Source organism: Corvus brachyrhynchos, unplaced genomic scaffold (assembly GCF_000691975.1).
Source record: "Corvus brachyrhynchos isolate BGI_N302 unplaced genomic scaffold, ASM69197v1 scaffold101, whole genome shotgun sequence".
In the NCBI taxonomy this organism is placed as follows: Eukaryota; Metazoa; Chordata; class Aves; order Passeriformes; family Corvidae; genus Corvus; species Corvus brachyrhynchos.
In genome coordinates, this window is record NW_008237239.1 from 1696931 (window position 1) to 1716048 (window position 19118).

Consider the following 19118-nt stretch of genomic DNA (forward strand, 5'->3'; position numbering starts at 1 on the left):
CGGGCGCCCGTGGGCCGAGCCCGCCGCGACAGCCCCGCCACCGACCCCGCTGAGCAGAGCCCGAGCCCTAGCCCTGCCTGCTCGGAGGGAGATTTTCCGCCCCCGGTTTCTCAGCTCATCCCCTTAACCTTACGGCAACCTCCGGGCTCAGCTCTAGTTCCCGTCTCCGAAGGAGGGAGAGCCCGGGTGGATCTGGCTTCCCCGGGCCCCCAGGCGGTGTCAGCCCGGCGGGATGCTGGACCCCGTCCGTCCCTCAAAACCCCCCTGGGAATGCCTGCCAGTGCTCCCCAGTGCTGCTTGACAGAGACCCCATCCGTTCTGCATAAACCCCCTCGGGCTGCCTGCCAGTGTTTCCCAGCGCGGTCACTGGCCGGGTGGGAGAGGCAGCAAGCATGGCACATCCCGGGGTGGGGGGAATGAGTATAATTCACTTATCATTTTCCAAGTGAGGACGTGGGGCTGGCTGGAACGGAAGGGCCCTGGTGATGGGGAGGGCAGGCAGGGGGCCCCCCTGCTGGGCTGGCAGGGGCTTGCTGCCAGACTGGATGTCCTGAGATGTCATGGAGGTTTGCTGGTGTGGGCAGCATTTCCATCCGTGACTTGGACACACCTGTGTCACATGATTTCCCGTGCTGCAAGGGCTGGTCTGGGTGCAGGAGGGTTTGAACTGTAGAAGTTAATTCAGCAAAGCCAGGTACTGCAGGCTGTGCAGAGACCTGTCCTGGCATGGGCAGGGTGCCTGTGTATGTGATGGAGGGGATTCAGATGGCACACGCCAGACAGGAGCCATCGCTTGGGATAAAACTCAGGAGGTGTTTGGAGAGCGTGACCTGTAAGGGACAGAGGTACTGGATTCCTTTTGGAGAAGACAAAGGGAAGCTTCACATCTGTCAACACCTGCACGTATCTCTCAGGCCTGTCCTGCTACAAAAGGATGTTCAGCCTTTCCTACCTTCCTCCCTGTAGATGAGAAGTAAGGGAGTAGTGGGAGGAAACTCCTCAACAGCAGGTCTGGAGGTACAGGGGCAGTTTTTGTGAGGAGCTGTCTGAGCCTCCCCAGAGCAGAGGGGGAAGATGTCAGAGAAAGAGGTGCAGCTCATCTGACCTGGATCTTCAGGTACACTTGATCTGCACTGAGAGGGGTGGGGGTATGGGTTAGCTGCCCACTTGAGCTGCCTTTTAGCCCCCAGGATTTAAGAAATACTGTAGTAATTGTTCCATAATATCCTAAAGCCTGGCTTTGGCTGGCAGCCTTGCTTGGCACCCTTCCTATAACTTGATCTTTTAAAGAAACCTCCAAATGTCACAAGTGAGCACATGAAGCAAGGCTGGCTGTCCCCTTGCTTGCCCTACAGAGCCCACGGTAAGCTGAAACCTACAAAATAAGCCTGGAAGTGGTCAAGAACCCCAATCCATCTCGGCTCCTGGAAAGAGGGTAAGGCCTGAAGAGTCCCGAGTAGCTTGCAGTGGCTTTGTTCTTTGTCCTGAGAGGTGTCTAGTTGTTCATGGCTTGGTCAGTTCTCCTGTTTTGCTTTCTCTGAGCTGGGTGAGATTGGGGATGGCAGCCCATCTCCAGCTGCAGAGGGATGCCAAGGTGGCCAGGGCTGCCCTTCCCTCACCGTGTGCCTCCAGACAGCCAGGCAGACACTGGCTAGGTCACAACAAATGGTCCTCCCCACTGTGCTGTGCTGCAGCTGACACGGTGACTTGCCTGGTGAATCATAAGTGAATGCTGCTGAAAGCTGAGCTTTTTGCAGACACCACAGCATTAGCCCCACTCCTTGGACAAGCTCCATCTTGGGCGATTCTACTCGGACACTTGAAATGCTCCCTGTTGCCTTTGCAGGCACAGGGCTCTGCTCTTCTGCCTGCGAGCTCTTGGAGACTTGTTGGGGACTGTAAAACAGCTGCTGCTTTCACTCCCTGCCTGTTTTCTTGCTGGATGTAGGGGGTTGTCTGTAGAGCCTGACTGCGGGACTGTGAAAGAGGCTCTGTTAATGCCAGGCAGTTGATTTGCCAATAAAGGTTGGCTTTATTTTTCCCATCAGCTCTACTCTGCCGGCTGCCAAAGGCTGATGAGGGACACAGATTAACTGGTATTGGTTTTGGAGTCTGACAATTACCAGCTTAACTAGAGTGGTGGTTCTTAAAGATGTGGCTATAATTAGGTCAAACTGTCTTGTTTGTTGAATTCCCATTCAACTCCCAAACTTAGTAGTGGAAATGAACTTGGGGCCTTTTTCAGGATTGCTGTTTGTCTCCATTGGCAAAGAACATTGGGAGATGGCTCCTTTGCTCCTCTCCTTGCTGCCAGAGCCCGTGGGCAAAGGCAGTGTTGTTCTCTGTCCCTCACAGGGGCTGCTGAGCTGTCATGGGGAACACCACCAGCGAAAGGGTGTCTGGGGAGCGCCATGGCTCCAAGTCCCACCGCTCGGACGGCTCCAGTGCCTCCCACCCCGCCAAGGAACACCCACACAAGATCATGGTGGGCAGCACCGATGATCCCAGCGTTTTCAGCTCCCATGACTCGAAGGTAGGGGCTGGCTGCTCCCTTCCCTGCCTGGCCCCTGGAGCTTTGGCTCACTGGCTGTGTGGGGCTGTGTTCCCAGCCATTTGAGGGGTCTCTGGGGGGCTGGGAGGCTGGAGGAGCTCTGTGGTGCTCCTGTCTGGGATGTGCAGGTGAGCTGGTAGAGGCCAGGGGGAAGTGAATGGGTTCACAGTTGCCTCTGTGTCTCAGTCAGGCTCTGGTTTTCTTTGCCCAGATTCCTGGGGACAAGGAGTTTGTGTCGTGGCAGCCAGATCTGGAGGAGTCAGTGAAACCATCCCAACAGGCTCGTCCAACTGTCATACGCTGGGCTGATGGAGGCAAAGAGGTCTTCATCTCTGGATCCTTCAACAACTGGAGCACCAAGATCCCACTCATCAAGAGGTAGCAAGTCCCTCAAGTCACTTACTCTATGTTCTCCTCTGCTCCAGTGCAGAGAATGTTTTCCTTTGCTCACCCAGCTTCTCTCCATTCAACCCAGCTGTGGGTCTGAGACAAATACACAGTCAGCTCCTTCCCTGGGTGGTGCTGCAGGGACAGTGGGAAGTTGTGAAACAGGGACAGGACAGGATGGTCCACTTTGCTTTCCCAGCTGGATGTCACACAGCAGCCAGTCCTGGCAGCAGAGCCCTGCCCAGGTATGCAGCAGTCCTCTGGAAGCTGTCAGCTCTTCCTTTGGCTGCAGCATTACCCCATGCCAGGTTGTATTGCTGCCAGTTAGTTAGTTGTTTGTCCCTCACATATCTTCCTGCCCTAATGGTGTTCTCACTGTTCTTCAACACATCTGTGACTTACATGGAAGCTCATGTAGGACTCTGGGCATAATCCTAGCAATTCATCTGGAATGAGTTTGTCTCAATTGCAGGCTTGACAAACAGAGCTGTCCCACTTGCTCCTGTCCTGCCATGCCAGCACAGGGCAGGAGCTTTGCCCATGCATTCTTCCCAGCCTGTCTTGCACAGGGTGTCTGTCACATCCACTTTTTCTGGGCATGGAGAGCTAGACTGCCACTTGCAGCTGCCAGGGGTTTGAGCCATGCTGGTGCTTGGAATGCTCATACCTGTTGTGGCCATGCCTTGAGTCACTGACGATAAGCAAGCCTAACTCTGCATGAAGGTGTTGGGGTAGAGGGTCTGGTTCCTGGGGCCCCATGGAAGAGCAGCATTCAGAGCATCAACAGGGTGATGCTGTTGCACCTCTGTTCTCTCTGCACAGCCACAACGACTTTGTTGCTATCTTGGACCTTCCAGAAGGAGAGCACCAGTACAAATTTTTTGTGGATGGCCAGTGGGTCCATGATCCATCTGAGGTAATGCTCAAAGCTTTATCCCCGCAGATCTTGTCTTCTTCAGGGAGCTAGACAGGATGTAACTGCAGCAGAGGGGGAACAGGAAGAGCAGAGACTATCTACTGAAACAAAAGGCACACCTCCATCTCCTGAGACATTTCAGAGGCTGGTTCCTCTGGACTTAGTCATGCTTTATGGGGAAGCATTGGGAAAGGGCAGGGAAATTCCAGAAGGCCCTCAAGCCCCACTGAGAATTGGCTACATGGGAAGATGGCCATGAGGTCAGCATTCACAGGTTCTCCTCCAAACTGAATCATGCGGTAGCAGCATGGGAAGGACAACACACCTACCCATGGACATGTAGCAGGATGGAGGATGGAAATAGGAGGTGATGTAGGAGTGTGGGATAAAGGAAAATCCTCCCAGGGTAAACAGCAGAGATCTACAGGTGTAGGGCAGAGACAGACACCAGCCACCTCTGAGGTAGTGTTGCAGCAAAGACAGCTTGGGCTGGAAGGATGTAGGAAACATTGAATGTGCCTCAGCTGGAGGTGAACATACGAAGATTCTCACCCCAGTTCTTTCCAGCCTGTGGTTACCAGCCAGATGGGGACGATAAACAACCTCATCCACGTCAAGAAGTCTGACTTCGAGGTGTTTGATGCATTGAAGGTGGATTCCTTGGAGAGCTCAGAAACCTCAGGTCGGGGTGAGTTTTGTGGCATTACAGCTTTGCATGTGCTATTTTCCACCTCCTCTCCTCTGAGACTCACTGCTCTGAGGTGCACAGACCCCCTGGCAGAGGTGTGGGCCTGCAATGGGGATGAATAGTGTTGGGCAGCGTGTCCTCCCCAGCCCACAGCTGAGGCCTGGTCCCTCTGGAGGGCCTGTGTTGGTGTAACTTGTTCTGTGCTAGCACCATCCCAGAGCAGAGCTGCTGCCTGTGCGTGGCTGAGGGAGCCATTTCGGACTGGGAAATGCCAAGAACATCAGCCCTTTCTGTCTGATCAACTGTAAGTCATCTGATCCAGGGTACAAGCTAGGTGATAGCAGGATCCAGTTTATTTTCAGCAGCTCCTCTTGGTTTTCATGCCAAGGTAATTTGTACCAGTGCTAGCACATTGCAAACCTCCATGTCTGCTTGTGTTACAGCAGCAGGTTAGGTTACCACGCAGGCACCGGTGGTGCTGGCTCAGTGTGAAATGCTGGCAGGAAGCTCAGTCGTGTGTCTGTCCCTGGTGCAGCCCTATCTCAGATACAGCTCAGCTCCATGTCCTTTCCCAGCCTGGGCAAGAGACTCTCTGCTGGAGAGAAGCCAGCAAGCAGCAGCAGCTCGAGGAGGTGGAGCCCTTCTGGGGACTGGCTGTCCAAATTTTTCAGATCAGATGTAGCTGGGAGATGCAGCCAGTCCAGCTTCCAGTGACCACAAGCTCCCGAGGTCCCTCCCATGTGTGGGACAGCTGCTCAGTCTAGAGTTCCCGTTTGCCTTCCCTGGACCTCCTCATCAGGCAGCGCCAAGAGCATGTGGGCAACCATCTCCCTGTGCCCCTGCTGCTGAGGGCACAGCTCTGGAGCAAGCCAGCTGCTTCCTGCAGGGAGAGGGACCTGGCTGTGCTGAGAGCTGTGTGCTTGAGCGGTCTGTGATGGGTAACATGGGGTGCTTGTGTTGTGTCAGTGCATGTACCAGCTTACAGCCCTGCTTGGAATTGCCATAGGCTTGCCCGGCTGCTTTTTCTGCTGTGAAAAGGCTGAGCTGGTGCTATAGAACAGATACCTGCCCATGGCTTGTGGAGGATGTTGGCACTTGAAAGACCTTGCTGAGTCCTTCTAAGCTTCTTAGGAGCTACTCTATGTTTGCCCATCCTGCTTCAGTCACTTCATGTCTCTACCTTTGTCTTCTCTCTAGATTTATCCAGCTCCCCACCGGGACCTTATGGCCAAGAGATGTATGTATACCGGCCTGAGGAGCGCTTCAAATCCCCACCCATCCTCCCGCCTCACCTCCTCCAGGTCATCCTCAACAAGGACACCAATATCTCGGTGTGTACCAGCATACTGCCCACAGAGAGAGCCACACTGGGGTCGGAAAGGGAGTCCTGTCTGCAGGGAATCTGGTCTCCCCTTGGCTGGGGTCTGGCCCTTGGTATTTCCTAGGAAAAGCATCACTTTTCCCATTTACTACACTGATTTGGCCTCCTAGCTGAGCTCTGTTCCTCTTCAGAACAGCCAGAGACAGTGGCAGCTGAAGCTGCCTGAGACAGCAGCTCCCTGTGCTGGCAGGAGCTGGGGGATCAGGGCTCTGCTGTTCTCCTGTGACACTCCTCTCCTCCTAGTGTGACCCAGCACTGCTGCCCGAGCCCAACCACGTCATGCTCAATCACCTCTACGCGCTCTCCATCAAGGTAAGCGCAGGTGCCACAAGGGTGCTGTGTGAGGGAATGGGAGCTGCCCTGACTCCAGGCACCTGCAGCACCTGCAGGGAGCAGAACCTGGTCAGCTGGGGGATGGAGATGGGACCTGGCTGCCTGGTGAAGTGTGGCACGAACAGGGGCAGAGGGTGTGGCTTCCTGACAATTCCCTTCAGCTGCCTCCCTGCACCGTGGTGGAGCTGAGCACATGTCAGACCCTGCCCTTGCTCTGCCCTGCTGTGTATTGGACTGGCACTGGGACTAGGGACAGGCTGGGGCAGCTTCCCAAGCCCCGGGGGTGCCCCAGCCCCACACTCTGATGCTGTGCCTCTTGCAGGACGGCGTGATGGTGCTCAGTGCCACGCACCGCTACAAGAAGAAGTACGTCACCACGCTGCTGTACAAGCCCATCTGAGCCGGGGCCTCACACGCTCCCCACGCAGGACACGAAATGCCGCTTTGTCTGCACACACTGGGCCATGGGACTGTGTGACAACTCTGGCTCCAGCCTTGAACCTTGCAGGGACACAGGCCCCGGCAACAAGCTCAGGGCCACTGGGGCCTGTGACACTGTCCCATCCTACTGGCGTGGTTTAGCTCTTGGTTTCTGCCCACCTGCAGCTTCCCTTGGCTTCTGTGAGTCTCTGGGACCACTTTGCTGCTCACCAGAACAGCCTCTCCTCACGCCCAACACGGAAAGGGCTTCACTCTGCCTGTCTTCTCCAGCCTGTGAGGGCCTCAAGCTGGTCCTGGCACTGCACCCAGTCCAGGCTCCAGGAACACATCCTATTCTTCTGAAGGTTGCGCTGCTGTCCTGGTGATGAGTCTTCAAGGCCACCTTGTTTGCTAGGGGCTCTGTGATACCCCAGCCTGGCACCTGCCCCGTCCCACAGCCCTGGCTGTGAGGCTTCCCACCAGCTTTGAGGAGGGTTCTGCAGCCCCAGCCCTCTGCCTGGTTCAGCGTTGAGCAGCATGATGGACAGTACAGCTGGACCCAGCCACTCTTACCTGCTGCTGTGAGAGCACCGTCAAGGACTGCAACACCCTGTCCCCAGCATCGGGTGCTTCTGTGGGGCAGGGCTGACTTTGTCACAGCCAGAGGGGCACCGGCACCTGCCCACGCTGGAGGGGCCTGGGAAGAGCAGAGCCAGGCAGGCACTCCAGGACACTGGCTGCACCGCCTGCTGCCGCAGCAGTGCCATGGGACAGGGGGTTCTCTATTTATTACAGTATTTATTGTTCTCAGTGCTGCTTGCCTGGTGTTGGAGAGGGGCTCTAGAACAGCAAGAGGAGGAAAGGGAGAGCCCAGTGCAGCACAGAGCTGCCCTTGGGTTGTTACGGTAGGGCACAGAGCCACACCCCTGGAGCCAGCCAGTGCCTTTGGCACCCTGTGCTGCAGGTAATGTGGGGAGGGGGAGCATGGCTGCAGAGACAGGCATGCCAGAAACACCACAACCCAAAGGAAACCTTTATTGGGGACTCTTCAGCCACTGAACAGAGTATGGCATTTCTTACATCTTCCTCCTGCACTGGGGCCCCGACATGCCTGGGAGTCCCCAGAATGCAGTTCCAATACCTCTGTCTATATACATATACATACATCCACAAGCAGGGACAGGGACTCATCAGGGTTACAGCGGGGACCAGGTCCCAGGGCAGGGGGTGCTCAGCGTGGAGGGCTGTGTCACCCCACTCTAAGCACTGAGGGTGGAAGGGAGCGAGTGGTGAAGCATGGGGCAGACACAGCCCCAGCCAGCAGCTGCTGCTGCCATGCCAAGCAAAGGCTGGTGGAGGGCATGCAACCACCACAGCAGCCCAAAGCCATTAACTGTGTAGCACTGGATACCCCAGATCCCTTTCCACCCCAGCCCTCAGAGTAGCAGAGACAGGGTCCGCTCCAGCCCTCTGGCACAGCACAGCTCAGCAGCCAGTGGGCTATTCCATGCTGGGCCATTGCTCCTTATCCTGCATGGGGCTCACGCAACAGGCAGGGCCTGCTGGGCCTTCACCTGGCAAGAGACAACACGTGGCAATAAGGAAGAGCACTACTGTGCCCTGGGGACATGGACATGCTGGCTGAGGACAGACAAGGAAAATGTGTCCCCGTGTCTCCCACACACTTCACCCAGCTGGCCCTCAGCACTCCACAACAGCCACCACAGGGTGTGTGCCATCTGTGTCCATCCCCAGGGCATCAGGACAGGGACACCCACCCCTATCCCACACTGGCTGTCAGGGCAAACTCACCTCCAGGTTTGTCCTGGCCTTGCGCAGCACATTGTGGGTCCTGGTCACTGCAGGAGAGAGAGATGGGGTCATTGAAGTCCCTGTGCTGTGGAAGCACATCAGGCACATGGGACCAGGCTAGCTTGGCTGTGCCACGCAGACCACGTACACTGGCTGACGATGAACTGCTCCATGCTGTCCTTGAGCTGGGCTGTGCTGTGCAGACGCTTGGCTGTGCTCTGCAGAGCATCCTCCCTCTCAGAGAGCTGGGCCCTCAGTGCTGCGATCTCACCCTGGAGCACCTGCTCCTGGGATGAGAGGAGTGTGATGAGCAGTGAGCACCTTGCCCCAGTGCCCTGGCAGCCCCCAGCCCCTGCTCACCTTGCCCTGGTGCTGGGCGGGGCTCACGGGCAGCACAGTGCTCCAGAAGGCAGTGAGGAGAGACACACACTCCTCCAGGATGCCGTGCAGGGTGCTGGCGCTGCCCCACAGGTGCCCCTGCCCTGTGCCTGTCCATCCCAGGGCCTGTGGGAGAAGGGTGCGGGAGCAGGTGCTGCTGGGGCACCCCCATCCCACTGCACCCGGGCACTGGCAGTGCTCAGCCCAGCGCGGCAGGGCAGTGCCAGCAGCATTCCCTGGGCTGGAGCCTCCCTGCCTCCTGCCAGCCCTGCAGGCCTCGGGGCTGCTTCTGGGCTTGGGAGCCACATTATGCACAGTGCGCAGAGGGTCTGGCCCCCAGGTGCTGCCATCCCTGTGTTGCCCACACTTTACCTCCTTTCCCGGGAGTGGACAGCTGGGCAGCCCGAGCGCCGGGCGTGTGAGACACATCAGTTCCCGGGCCAAGGCCTTCCCCTCTATGATGTGCTGCTCCAGTGCTCGGTACGTGTCCAGGCAGCCGACAACGTGAGCCCCCGTCAGTCCCTCACTCTTCCTCACCAGCACATCTGCCCCATGTGGCTCTGTGGAACAAGCAGGGCTAGGTGAGCACCACTGCCTGCTCCCCTCATGACCCACCCTGTCCCATCCCAGCCACTTGACTCTGCCCTGAGCTCTGCAGTCTTGCTCAGCAAGGGTGCTGCCACGAGTTTGTCAGGTCTCAGCAGCCCCTGAGGCCTGGCCTGAATTCGAGCAGGCTCTGGTACCCACCGTCCGTCCCTCGGACCACCGACGTGTCAGAGGGCAGTCGGGAGAAGAGGGGAGCTGCTGAGTTAGTGCCAACATCCCGCACTGGAGGAGATGGGAAGCAGCCTGGAACAAGAAACATCTGAGCCCCTGTAGAGAGATGTGGCTCTGTGCCTCGGGCTGCTGGGTCCTGGCCTCCCTCTCTGCCTGCCAGCAGGGCCACTGTGTGCCACCTGCTGCCACAGGAGAAGTGTTTGGGACCACCCAAGGGTTGCAGAGGGTCGAAGCACCCCAAAAGCAGGAGCTGGGCAGGGATGCTGTGCACGGGTCCCATACCTGCTCGTGTCTCACCAGAGGGGCCAGGGAGGCTCTCGTAGACGTGCAGCTCTGCACGCAGGGTCTGCAGGAGCAGGTGCTGCTCCTCACTCTGCTGCTGCAGTAGCGTCACTGAGTGCTGCAGCCTTAAGAGGTGACATGTGTGTCCAGTGCCAGCCATGCCACCCAGTCCTGTGGCCCCAAGGCCACAATGGCTGAAACCTTACCTGTTGTTGTCCTCCTGCAGAGAGCGCCGCTCATCACGGAGCTGCCGGACACTCTCTTGGCACTCAGTGAGCTCTTCCGCCAGCCTCCGCTGCTTCCCACGCCTCTGGCCCAGCTCTGCTTCAGCCTCCCGTGCCCGGGAGCAGGCAGCCAGGAGTGTCTCCTGCACTCGTGCCAGCTCTGGGGACAGAGCATGTAAGTGTCATCGCCACCCCACTCAGCCAGTGCCCTCTGGGACTCAGACCCAGGATGCTGGCCCAGCCCTACCTTGGGAGAGGTGGTCACGTTGGAGCCGCAGGGTCCGGTTTTCCTCGTGCAGAGCCTGGTTCTCCCTGCTCAGCTGCAGCCCCAGTTCTGGTGTCTGGGCATAGACATCACTGGGACATCCTGGGGAGGCAACCAGTGCTGAGTCTCTCTCTCCAGTGCCCCATTGTGCACGGGGTGAGCAGTGGGGTGTGCAAAGGCCTGGCCCCCAGCAGCCCTAGCCCCATGCAGCACCATACCACTGGCCTTGCTGGTGGAGGCCAGGCGGCGCTCCAGCTGCTCCCGGAGCCGGTCATTGGTGCAGATGGACTCCTCCAGGCGCTGACGCAGGTTGCGGATCTCCACCAAGTGTTCCTCCAGCAGGTCTGCCCCTGCCACAGCCAGGGACACAGCTCAGGGCAGGAAAGGCTGTGCCGCCTGCCTCTTGCCAGCCCTGTCCCACAGTTGTTGTGGTGCCAGATCTCCTCCCAGTTCCCCCACATGCAGGTGGGATATCTCTGTGCTCTCCAACATGGACCATACCTGTTAGCTTCTGGTTGGAGGGGTACCCCAGGGGCAGGGCCCCATAGAACAGCTGGCCAGGTGGGGGCACATCCCAGAGGGTGTGGGTGTTGGTGGCCCCGGGGAGCTCAGCCAGGCCCTGCAGTGCACCATGTCGGCAAAACGATGCTGGGGCTTTGCTGCCCTCTCCAAAGGGGCCCAGTGGGACTGTGGGCTTTGCTGGTGCCATGGGCAGTGTCACACCTGTACACACAGGACAAAGTGGGGAGGAGGAGAAGGACAATGAGCAGGGAGGAAGAATGGGGCAACAGACTCCTTCCATCTGCTTTTTGCCCCCTTCTTGCTCTGCACAACAGTGCAGCCCAGTGTCCCGCATCGCTGACCTCCTGTCCCAGTCAAACCTGTTCCCCCTGAAGAGCAGGGGCTGTCCCAGGACTTGATGATTATGTGACACAAGGCAGAGGGTCTCAGCGCCACTCCTACACAACAACTTACCAAATCAGCCTTTTCCTAGAGGACCTGGGATATGCCAGAGCCCACACCACGGGCTAGTGCTGTCTCTGGATGGGTCCATCCAACCCACCAGGTCCTCTCTACATGAGAGCCACATGTCCCCATTGTCCCCCAGCCAGAGCAGCAGGACCCAACCTCAAAGCCACAGCCCCGAGAAGAAGGAGAAGATCAAGGGCAGGACATGCAGGTCAGAGAGGGTGGGGGTTGATGCGTCACAGCACAGCATGCAGGGCAGGCAGTACCAAACCCAAGCCAAGAGGCAGCATGCTCACTTTCTCCCAGTTGCCTCCGGAGCACCTGCAGTTCCTGCTGCGCCTCAGCCAGGGAGCAGACAGAATTCCCACAGCAGCCCAGGAGTGACGAGGCCACGGGAGGAGGGGGCCCAGCAGGCAGGAAAGGGGGCAGCCTGGGGGTCAGGGCAGGCAGGGGGGCACTAACAGGTTTGGACAAGGAGTCAAAGTGAAGGCCTAGAGACAGGAGAGAGATGGAGAGAGAAGTTACAGTGGCTCTGGCTCAGCCTGGCAGAGAGCCCTCCTCCCTGGGGCACTGGGGATCCTGGCACACCCTGAGAAGCCAAGTCCCAGTGTCCAGAGGCACCACAGTTGTGGCCCCTGGTCACCGTGCGGTACCTGCATGTTGGGCGGGCTCCTCGTGGCACTGGCTGTACTCGCTGGCCGCATCCCCATCAGAGCAGGGCTCCAGCCCCTCAGAGGTGAAGGATGAGCTGCTGGCAGAGTGGGATGACTCCGAGGGCGGGCAGCTGCTACCTGGGGACTCAGAGCGCTCCTGCAACTTCACTTCCAGGCTCTCAATCACCTTCTTCTCCTGGAGCTCCCGGCTGAGCCTGCAGAGGTGGCCCATCACCAGGTCTGACCTCCATCCCACAGCTCTTTCCTACATGATGCCCCACATGCCGCGTCCCACTAATGATGCAAGGCTGCTCAGGGACATGGAGTACCCATGGGGCTTCTCATCCCCAGAGCAGAGGCAGCCCCAGGACATCCACCTGAAAAAGAGGCCCCAAGGGTGCCCTGGGCCCCCACCCCAAGAGCAGTGATAGACCTCAGGGTGCCCATGCCAAGCACATCCCACAAACCCTTCCCTGCGAACAGGTACCTCTGTGCCAGGAGTTCGTGACTGGTTTTATCCTCCCCATCTTGTCGATCTCCTGAAAAACCAAGGCAGAGAAGAGCCAGTCAGTGTCTCCATGCCTCAGGATGCCTAGTCCCAGACAGAGGCATAGCAGGACAGAACAGCCCAGCCCAGCTCCCACACAGCCCATGATGTGAGAGTGCTACTGCTCTTCACCCATCAAAGCATCCCTTCCTGACCCATTGCACACCCACGATATCCAGCCCCACTGACCCCCAGAGGCACTTACTGGTGCCCAGCTTGTCGCTGAGTCTCTCAGCCAGCTGCCTGCCCTGGGCCAGCTGCTCCCGAAAGCCCTGGCCCAGGTAGTAGTCGATGTCAGTGCCACGAAGAAGGTCCTCAAAGGACCGCAGGGCATCCCGCAGGTGCTGGGCCAGGCTGCGGCTCACCCCACGGCCCTCCCGCAGCATCTGCCGCAAGTGGGAGAGCTCCCGAGCCTGTGCCTGGATCAATGAGTTGTATTTCCTAGGAGAGATGGGCAAGCAGGGCAATCACAGGGCAGCCAGACTCCCTGAGAGCACGGCAGGGACGAGGTGCCATGGAGAGAGTCAGTGCACCATCCACTGCTGGGACTCTGCCTCACCATACAAACACCCCAGGAACCTGCCTGAAGGGAAACCACGCAACAAGGAGCCACCACCCTTGGGCAACCCCTGGAAATCCCTGTGTCTCCCCATCTGGTCCCAGTCCCCAGGGCCATACCCTGGCCAAGTGGCAGATTGCAGCTCCTTGGGCAAAGTGCCTCCACGCTTGGCTGCAGGCAGCTGTGCCTCGAGCAGGGCGACGCGGTGCACCAGGCTCTGCAGGTCGCGGTGTGCCCGCAGGGCAGGCGGACAGAGCGTGCCATGGCCATCTGACTGCCAGCCCTCGTCCTCATCCGTGAGGCTGTGGGCTGGGGATGCCAAGGCCTTGGGACCTGGCGGGGGCCGCTCAGCCCCCGAGGTGTAGCCACTGGTGACAGAGATGGAGCGGGCACGCCGCTGCAGGCTCTGGATCACCTTGTTGGCATTGAGCAGCTGGGCTTTGAGGTCCTGGATGTGCTGATGCAGGGCTTCCACATCCTCCAGGGCCATGGTTTTCTGGGAAGTTTTGCCTGCTCTGGACATCCCTGGCTGGCACAGGGACCCCAGCTCCTCACCCAGGCTGGTCTCACTGAATACATCTGGCTCCTCACACTCTGCAGAGAGCACAGTGTGTCATTTCTCCATGCCAGATGGGCAAAGCACAGGGACCCCTGGAACACTGGCCCTCCTTACCAGGGCTGGTAGTCTCGTCACGGTCGGCTTCGGTCTCACTTCGCCCACAGGTCTCATAGCCCAGGTCCTGGAAGTCCACCTGCACTTGCTTGCTGAGCTGCTGGGTCTGAGGTTCACCTGCTGGGCAGCCCCATCAGCTCAGGGCCCCCTGGTCAGGATTCACCACCCCTGCCCCATACACAGCACGGTGCACAGGGCATGCCAGGCTCAGAACATACCCCCACCCGACCCTGGGTTTTAACTCACGGAGCAGGACGTGGTACTTCTCCAGCTGCTCAGCTTGCGCCCGCACTGTGGCCTCCGAGGCAGCAAGCTTATCCTGCAGCTCCTGGCATTGCCTTTGGCCCTGTGCCACCTGGGAGCGCAGCTCTGCGCCCAGCCCCGGCCAGCCCCCGCCAGGAACGGAGCCCTCCCCCTGCCGGAGGGAAGATGGGCTGTCAGCTCCCCATTTCCACCCTCATCCGCATCTCTATCTCCATCCCCATCCTGGTTCCCTGTGCACTTACATGGCTCCCGTCCCCTCCACCCGGGCTGCCAGGGCAGGGTCTCTTGGGCATGTCATCCTGGGATCGAGCCTCCAGCGCTGGGCGTTTGGTGGGCACAGTTCCCCTCTCTGCCGGGAACCCCTGGCCCCCCCCGCTGCCCCCGGCCGGGCGGTCCCCGAGGGAACTGCGGCTCTTCCGCTGCAGCCTACGGGGCTCAGGGGCCAGGGGGCTGCCCAGCCCAGGCTCCTCCTGCTCCCCGCTCTCCAGCAGCGACGTGGCTTCACCCATCCGCTCTTTCAGCTCGGCGTTTTCCAGGCACAGGCTCAGCATCGCCTTCCTGGGGGCACCAGGCACAGTAAAGGACAGGCAGAGGCCGGGATGCAGGATGCCTCCTCCAACCACTCCCCCCCCTTGGCTCCAGAGCCCCAGAGCTCTTGCCTGATGTGGGAGACAGAGGAGAAGCCGGCTTCCTCCAGCTGCGCCTTCAGCTCCCGCAGCTCCTCCTCAGCCCGCAGCTCCCGTTCTGGCACGGTGGGTGCTGTGCTCCTTTCAGTGCCCCCGTTTTCCTTGCGGGCCCGGGGCTTGCTCTAGAGAGACAAAGACAGAGGGTGACTGGGACGTTTCCGAAGGGGCTGGGACGCAGTTTGGCAGTGGTGCAGTGCCCAGCTCTGCCACCCCTATTCCCGGCGTCGCGCTGCCCTGACTCGCCTGCTGGATTGCCAAGCCACGGGCTGCCTCCTCCTTCATGCTGTCGGTGAAGTTGGTGCTGGCATCATCGGTGTGTGTACCTGCAGCCTGACCTAGGGGACAGCACAGCACAACGAGGCGCTCAGAGCAGCGGCATTGGCAGCACTGCCTCTGTCCCCTCCTCCCTGCTGACACCCATGGTCACTGCGGGCAGCCCCACGGCAAATGTCTGCTCTCATGCACACCTGCTGCTGGGACACTCCCAGCTGGACTGAGGTTTCCCTGCTGTCCCTGGGTGCTACCACCCCGTCCCTGCATACTGGAGCCCCAACCCAGCATCCTGTGCTGGCCCATCACTGGGGGAGGGGACAGCCCCGGGGATGGGAACTCAGCAATGGTACCTACCCCATCCGCATCTTGTGCTTGCTGCCCTGACACACAGGCACATGCACTGCCCACCCTGCAGCCACTTCACAAGCCACAGCCAGCAGCAGCAGCACAAGCTTAGTCAGGGAACCTCGCTGGCACCGCTCCAAGCTGGCAGGAGGATTGGGGTGCATACCCCACCATCACCTGCCGGGCAGGGGCAGCTTGGGGGCAGCCACCCTGCCCACAGTTGCCCAAGCCCTGCTGTCAGGCATGGCCTGGGGCTCCTTGCAAGCCCTGTGCTGGCTTTGCAGAGGTAAAGAGACACTTGTGTCCCATGTCACAGTGTATGGGGGGCTTGGGCGGAGCTGGGGTCATGCTCTTCTGCTTGCACACAGCTCTACTCCTGTCTCCTTGGTGCCAAACCCTGAGTGAGGGCTCGAACCCTTTTTCTGGGCAGCTGGGAGATGGGTGTATCCCCAACCCCTCTTCTCCCCAGGGAGAGGGACATTTAGACAGGGCCCAAGACTATCCCCTAGGGCTGTGCAGGGAGGGCCAGGCTCCACAGCTGCCTGTGCACCAAAGGAGTGGTAACTGCTTTGCCTGTGGCCAAATCCATCACCATCGAATCTGGAGCTGCCACGCAAGGCAGAACACTGAGCAGGGGAACACAGAAAAATGCTGTCAGGAGAGATGCCAAGCGTCACTGGTGAAGGGGAAGCCAGTGGGGAAGCCTCTGGCTCTCAGGAAGAATAGCCAAGGACCAGGCAGATAGATGCTTTGCAGCAGGGAAGGTGTTTGCACGGGGCACTGTGCTCATAGATGGGGACACATTCAGGAGACCCACATGTGACAAGCAGCTGCCCCCTGTCCACTGAAGCAACCGTGTCCCAGGGAGCAAGGACAGCCAGCACGGAAAAATGCTGTTCTGGGAGCAGAACACTCGGCAACAGCTGGAAGTGGCAGCAGCATCGCAGGGAAGAAGCAGCTCCTGTAGGTGGCACTCAGCACAGCCAAAGCGCAGCCCTGGGAGTCCCCAAGGACACACACAACCCCCCGATTGCTGAAGCAGCCAGGGCGACAGCAGTGCCTGTGGGGCCCTGAAGGATGAGGGGATGCAGACTGTCGGCTGCAGGCTTTGCTGGGGGGCTGAGGGCCACGTGGCTCTCAAGGTGGGTCACCATGGCTGAGGGACCACAGCAGGGTGACACACAGCCTGCACAGCTACTCTGGGAACATGGGAGAACCAGCTCTTGTACCAGGGCACAGCATCCCACCTCTCACCACTGCCCACAGCTCCGCATGGCTCCCAGTGCTCCAGGGCTGAGGAGTAAAAGGGAGCACAGTTATCAAGGAAAAAGTATCCCAAAACCATCTAAAAACAAGGGACAGAAGACGAAGCTGGTGGTGAGGAGCAGAGGTGTGTGCACACAGGGCAGTTGTGCCCAGGCTGGTGGTCACCACGTGCTTGAACCCTCCACCACAGCAGGAGCACACCACGCTGCTCAGCTCTGTGTGCACCACCAGCACAGGAGACAAGAGGTGCAACCACAGCACTACTTTCAGCCCAGTCTGAAGGCACAGAGAATGTTACATGCTTGCAAATTGCACATGGCCCATAAGCACGGGACTCCCAGGTACACTGGCTGCACGGGAAGCTTGACATTGCTGGGAACAAGGTAAGGGACACAAGGTCCTTGGGGAAGTTCAGAAGGAAGGAGTGACTTCCACGAAGAGCTGTGAGACAGTACAAAGCACTGCACTGTTTGACAGAGGGTAATCTCAGGCAGGGAATGCTCAGGGTGGTCATCCTGCAGGGAACGACCAGCCAGGAGTATCAGGGGTAAGAGGAAGCCTTAAAGAACAGACCAGAAAAGTTGGGGCACCTGATCCTAGGATAACACTGCCGCTAAGGGGCACTTCACAGCAGTGACTCTAACAGAGGCAGGGACAGATCTAGAGCAAAACAGACACAGGTGGAGAAGGGAGATTCCTGAGCACCAGCCAAGGCTTCTCTCAGCCCATGCCAATGAGTCTGGGCTGGGCCCTGGGCTCCATGGTACCAAGGGACCAGGGGGCCAGCTGGGCATCAGTGCCAGAATGGCAGAGGGAAGAGGGAAAGGTAAGGACAGGGACACAACGGCTTCTACAAAGTGAGAAGCAAAAGGATGAAGAGAAGATGGTGCTACACAGAGAAGTAAGAGGAAGGGAACAAGATGAAATACAAGAAAGGAAAAGCTAACAAAATCCAGAGCTGCCTAGCAGCTCCCAGCTGTGTCCCTTCAGGCCACAGGGGAACTGCTGTGGTCACGATGCAGCTGACCCAGAGGGGCAGTGCTGACCTGCTGCGTGCAAAGGGAGAGCTCTGCTGCCTCCCAGCCCCGTGTGACACACAGAGGACAAGCCATCGGTGCAGCACAAGGCACAGGACAGGCAGTGCCAGCTGAAGCAGTTGCAAGGAGCCATACAGCAGAGCAGTCACAGGTCCAGGTGTGCACCCCAGCACAATGAAGTTCTTCTGCTCCGCCTGCTCCTAGATCAGCCTCCCCAGCAAGCAAAAACAGATGCTCAGAGGTGCAAAATTTTCTCCTGCCATTTTGAGAAGTGATTGAGTACAAGATAGCAGATCCACAGCCCACTGTGCACAGGAAGCCTTGGTCATTGGAAGATTGTTGCTACTGTTTTTCAGCTTTCACACCAGCTCCCACACTCCCAGAGGAGGTGGAAGAGGGCCTGGAAAAGGTATGCAGTGGTGCCGAGGGGGACAGTCCCCAGCACCTCAGAAATTGGGTCCTGCCCATGGCCTAAGGGGCACATGGAGCATGTAAGGAACATGTGCATGTACGAGTGAGGGAGCAGACCCAGACCAGACCCTGGGAGCAGGGACAGGTCTCAGTCCCCCCAAATTGTCAGTCAAAAAGAGGAGGAAACTCTCCCATGAACGCACTTTCAAGTTAGATTGAAATTATTTACAATTAGGAAAAAAAAGCCAGTCAGTAAAATCATCAACACTGGAGTAGGATTTGGTTTAAGCATAAACTGAATTGCTGGTTCTACACTCAAGTCTTGTGTAAAAGGCCCAGGCAAGTGCCCCCAGGTCTCAAATTCTCCATCTCTGGCACATACATTTCCATATACACTGTCTCCCTTTGGGCCAGCCACCATCAACCCAAGGGGTAGATATCACTGGGTAAGAAAAATGGTGAGGGAATACAAAAACTCACACTCATGCACTTGGGAGGTGATAGAAAACATCTGGTGTTTCCTTCAGAGATAGGGAATCTTTATTTGGCCCATGGTGGCGGGAAGAGAAGGGAGATAGAGGGGAATAACTAAAATGGAATGATTTGAATGTGCAAATACATCAGTGGCCACCAGGGTAGGTCAGACAGGAATGTACACGAGACACAGGTGGATTGCACTGATCGCCGTTTCCAAAGCAGCTCAAAAATAAAACAAAAACAAGCCCTGCACCAGTTCTATCGTACCATCACTAAGTACCAAAGCTTAGAGTCAGTGAGACAGGTTAGTGAACCGTTTCCGTGGCAGGCGGGCGAGCGCCAGTGCTCAGAAGGCATGCTGGGGTAGGACTCTCACACGCTCCTGTTCCCCACCTCCTATGGCGCCCTGTGTCTCCAGCCTGCTCAAACACTCCAAGCTTCTTCCAAGAGCTTCTTCCAGCTGTCCCCGGAGCTTGTGGACCCCTTCCAGCTCCACCTGCAGAGCGTGGTCTCTCGCAGCACTAAGCAGACACGGGGCACAGAA

At 58.3% G+C, this 19118-nt stretch overlaps 2 protein-coding genes across 14 annotated transcripts in view; one reads left to right on the forward strand and one right to left on the reverse strand.

The window, feature by feature from the left end:
- The first annotated feature begins 22 nt into the window (after positions 1 to 22).
- Positions 23 to 7486, forward strand: PRKAB2 (protein kinase AMP-activated non-catalytic subunit beta 2). 3 transcript variants are annotated; one of them, XM_017729679.1, is made up of 8 exons: positions 24 to 1435; positions 2356 to 2533; positions 2763 to 2929; positions 3761 to 3854; positions 4422 to 4542; positions 5740 to 5873; positions 6167 to 6235; positions 6579 to 7486. In XM_017729679.1, exons 2-8 carry the CDS (start codon positions 2372 to 2374, stop codon positions 6654 to 6656), a joined length of 825 nt encoding a protein of 274 aa, XP_017585168.1. In that variant the 5' UTR covers positions 24 to 1435; positions 2356 to 2371; the 3' UTR covers positions 6657 to 7486. The 3 variants fall into 3 exon arrangements, with proteins under 3 accessions (XP_008628406.1, XP_017585168.1, XP_008628404.1); XM_008630184.2 differs by having other exon boundaries at positions 23 to 2533; positions 4422 to 4536; XM_008630182.2 differs by having other exon boundaries at positions 24 to 2533.
- A 198-nt stretch (positions 7487 to 7684) lies between these two features.
- The window catches only part of LOC103612723 (myomegalin), a 30224-nt gene continuing 18790 nt past the window's right edge, over positions 7685 to 19118 (reverse strand). For 4 of the 11 annotated variants that reach the window (XM_017729673.1, XM_017729670.1, XM_017729665.1 and 1 more), the window contains 22 exons: positions 18968 to 19095; positions 15009 to 15100; positions 14739 to 14887; positions 14322 to 14637; positions 14062 to 14230; positions 13816 to 13932; positions 13262 to 13736; positions 12789 to 13024; positions 12524 to 12575; positions 12037 to 12251; positions 11680 to 11874; positions 10916 to 11137; positions 10633 to 10764; positions 10397 to 10516; positions 10132 to 10309; positions 9926 to 10050; positions 9614 to 9739; positions 9239 to 9426; positions 8849 to 8992; positions 8637 to 8775; positions 8489 to 8535; positions 7685 to 8250 (listed from right to left, as the gene is read on the reverse strand). In XM_017729673.1, the coding sequence (XP_017585162.1) occupies positions 8218 to 8250; positions 8489 to 8535; positions 8637 to 8775; positions 8849 to 8992; positions 9239 to 9426; positions 9614 to 9739; positions 9926 to 10050; positions 10132 to 10309; positions 10397 to 10516; positions 10633 to 10764; positions 10916 to 11137; positions 11680 to 11874; positions 12037 to 12251; positions 12524 to 12575; positions 12789 to 13024; positions 13262 to 13736; positions 13816 to 13932; positions 14062 to 14230; positions 14322 to 14637; positions 14739 to 14887; positions 15009 to 15100; positions 18968 to 19095 (3598 nt within the window). In that variant the 3' untranslated portion in view covers positions 7685 to 8217. The remainder of the gene's footprint in view (positions 8251 to 8488; positions 8536 to 8636; positions 8776 to 8848; positions 8993 to 9238; positions 9427 to 9613; positions 9740 to 9925; positions 10051 to 10131; positions 10310 to 10396; positions 10517 to 10632; positions 10765 to 10915; positions 11138 to 11679; positions 11875 to 12036; positions 12252 to 12523; positions 12576 to 12788; positions 13025 to 13261; positions 13737 to 13815; positions 13933 to 14061; positions 14231 to 14321; positions 14638 to 14738; positions 14888 to 15008; positions 15101 to 18967; positions 19096 to 19118) is intronic. The other 7 variants (XM_017729674.1, XM_017729668.1, XM_017729669.1 and 4 more) reach the window with 6 other exon arrangements.

What these genes read in the sequence shown, in the direction of transcription:
- PRKAB2 (XM_008630182.2), top strand. Translation starts at nt 2,372, where the DNA reads ATGGGGAACACCACCAGCGAAAGGGTGTCTGGGGAGCGCCATGGCTCC. An exon ending in AAGATCCCACTCATCAAGAG is followed by an intron (nt 2,930 to 3,760) that starts GTAGCAAGTCCC and finishes CTCTCTGCACAG; the next exon opens with CCACAACGACTTTGTTGCTA. An exon ending in GGGTCCATGATCCATCTGAG is followed by an intron (nt 3,855 to 4,421) that starts GTAATGCTCAAA and finishes AGTTCTTTCCAG; the next exon opens with CCTGTGGTTACCAGCCAGAT.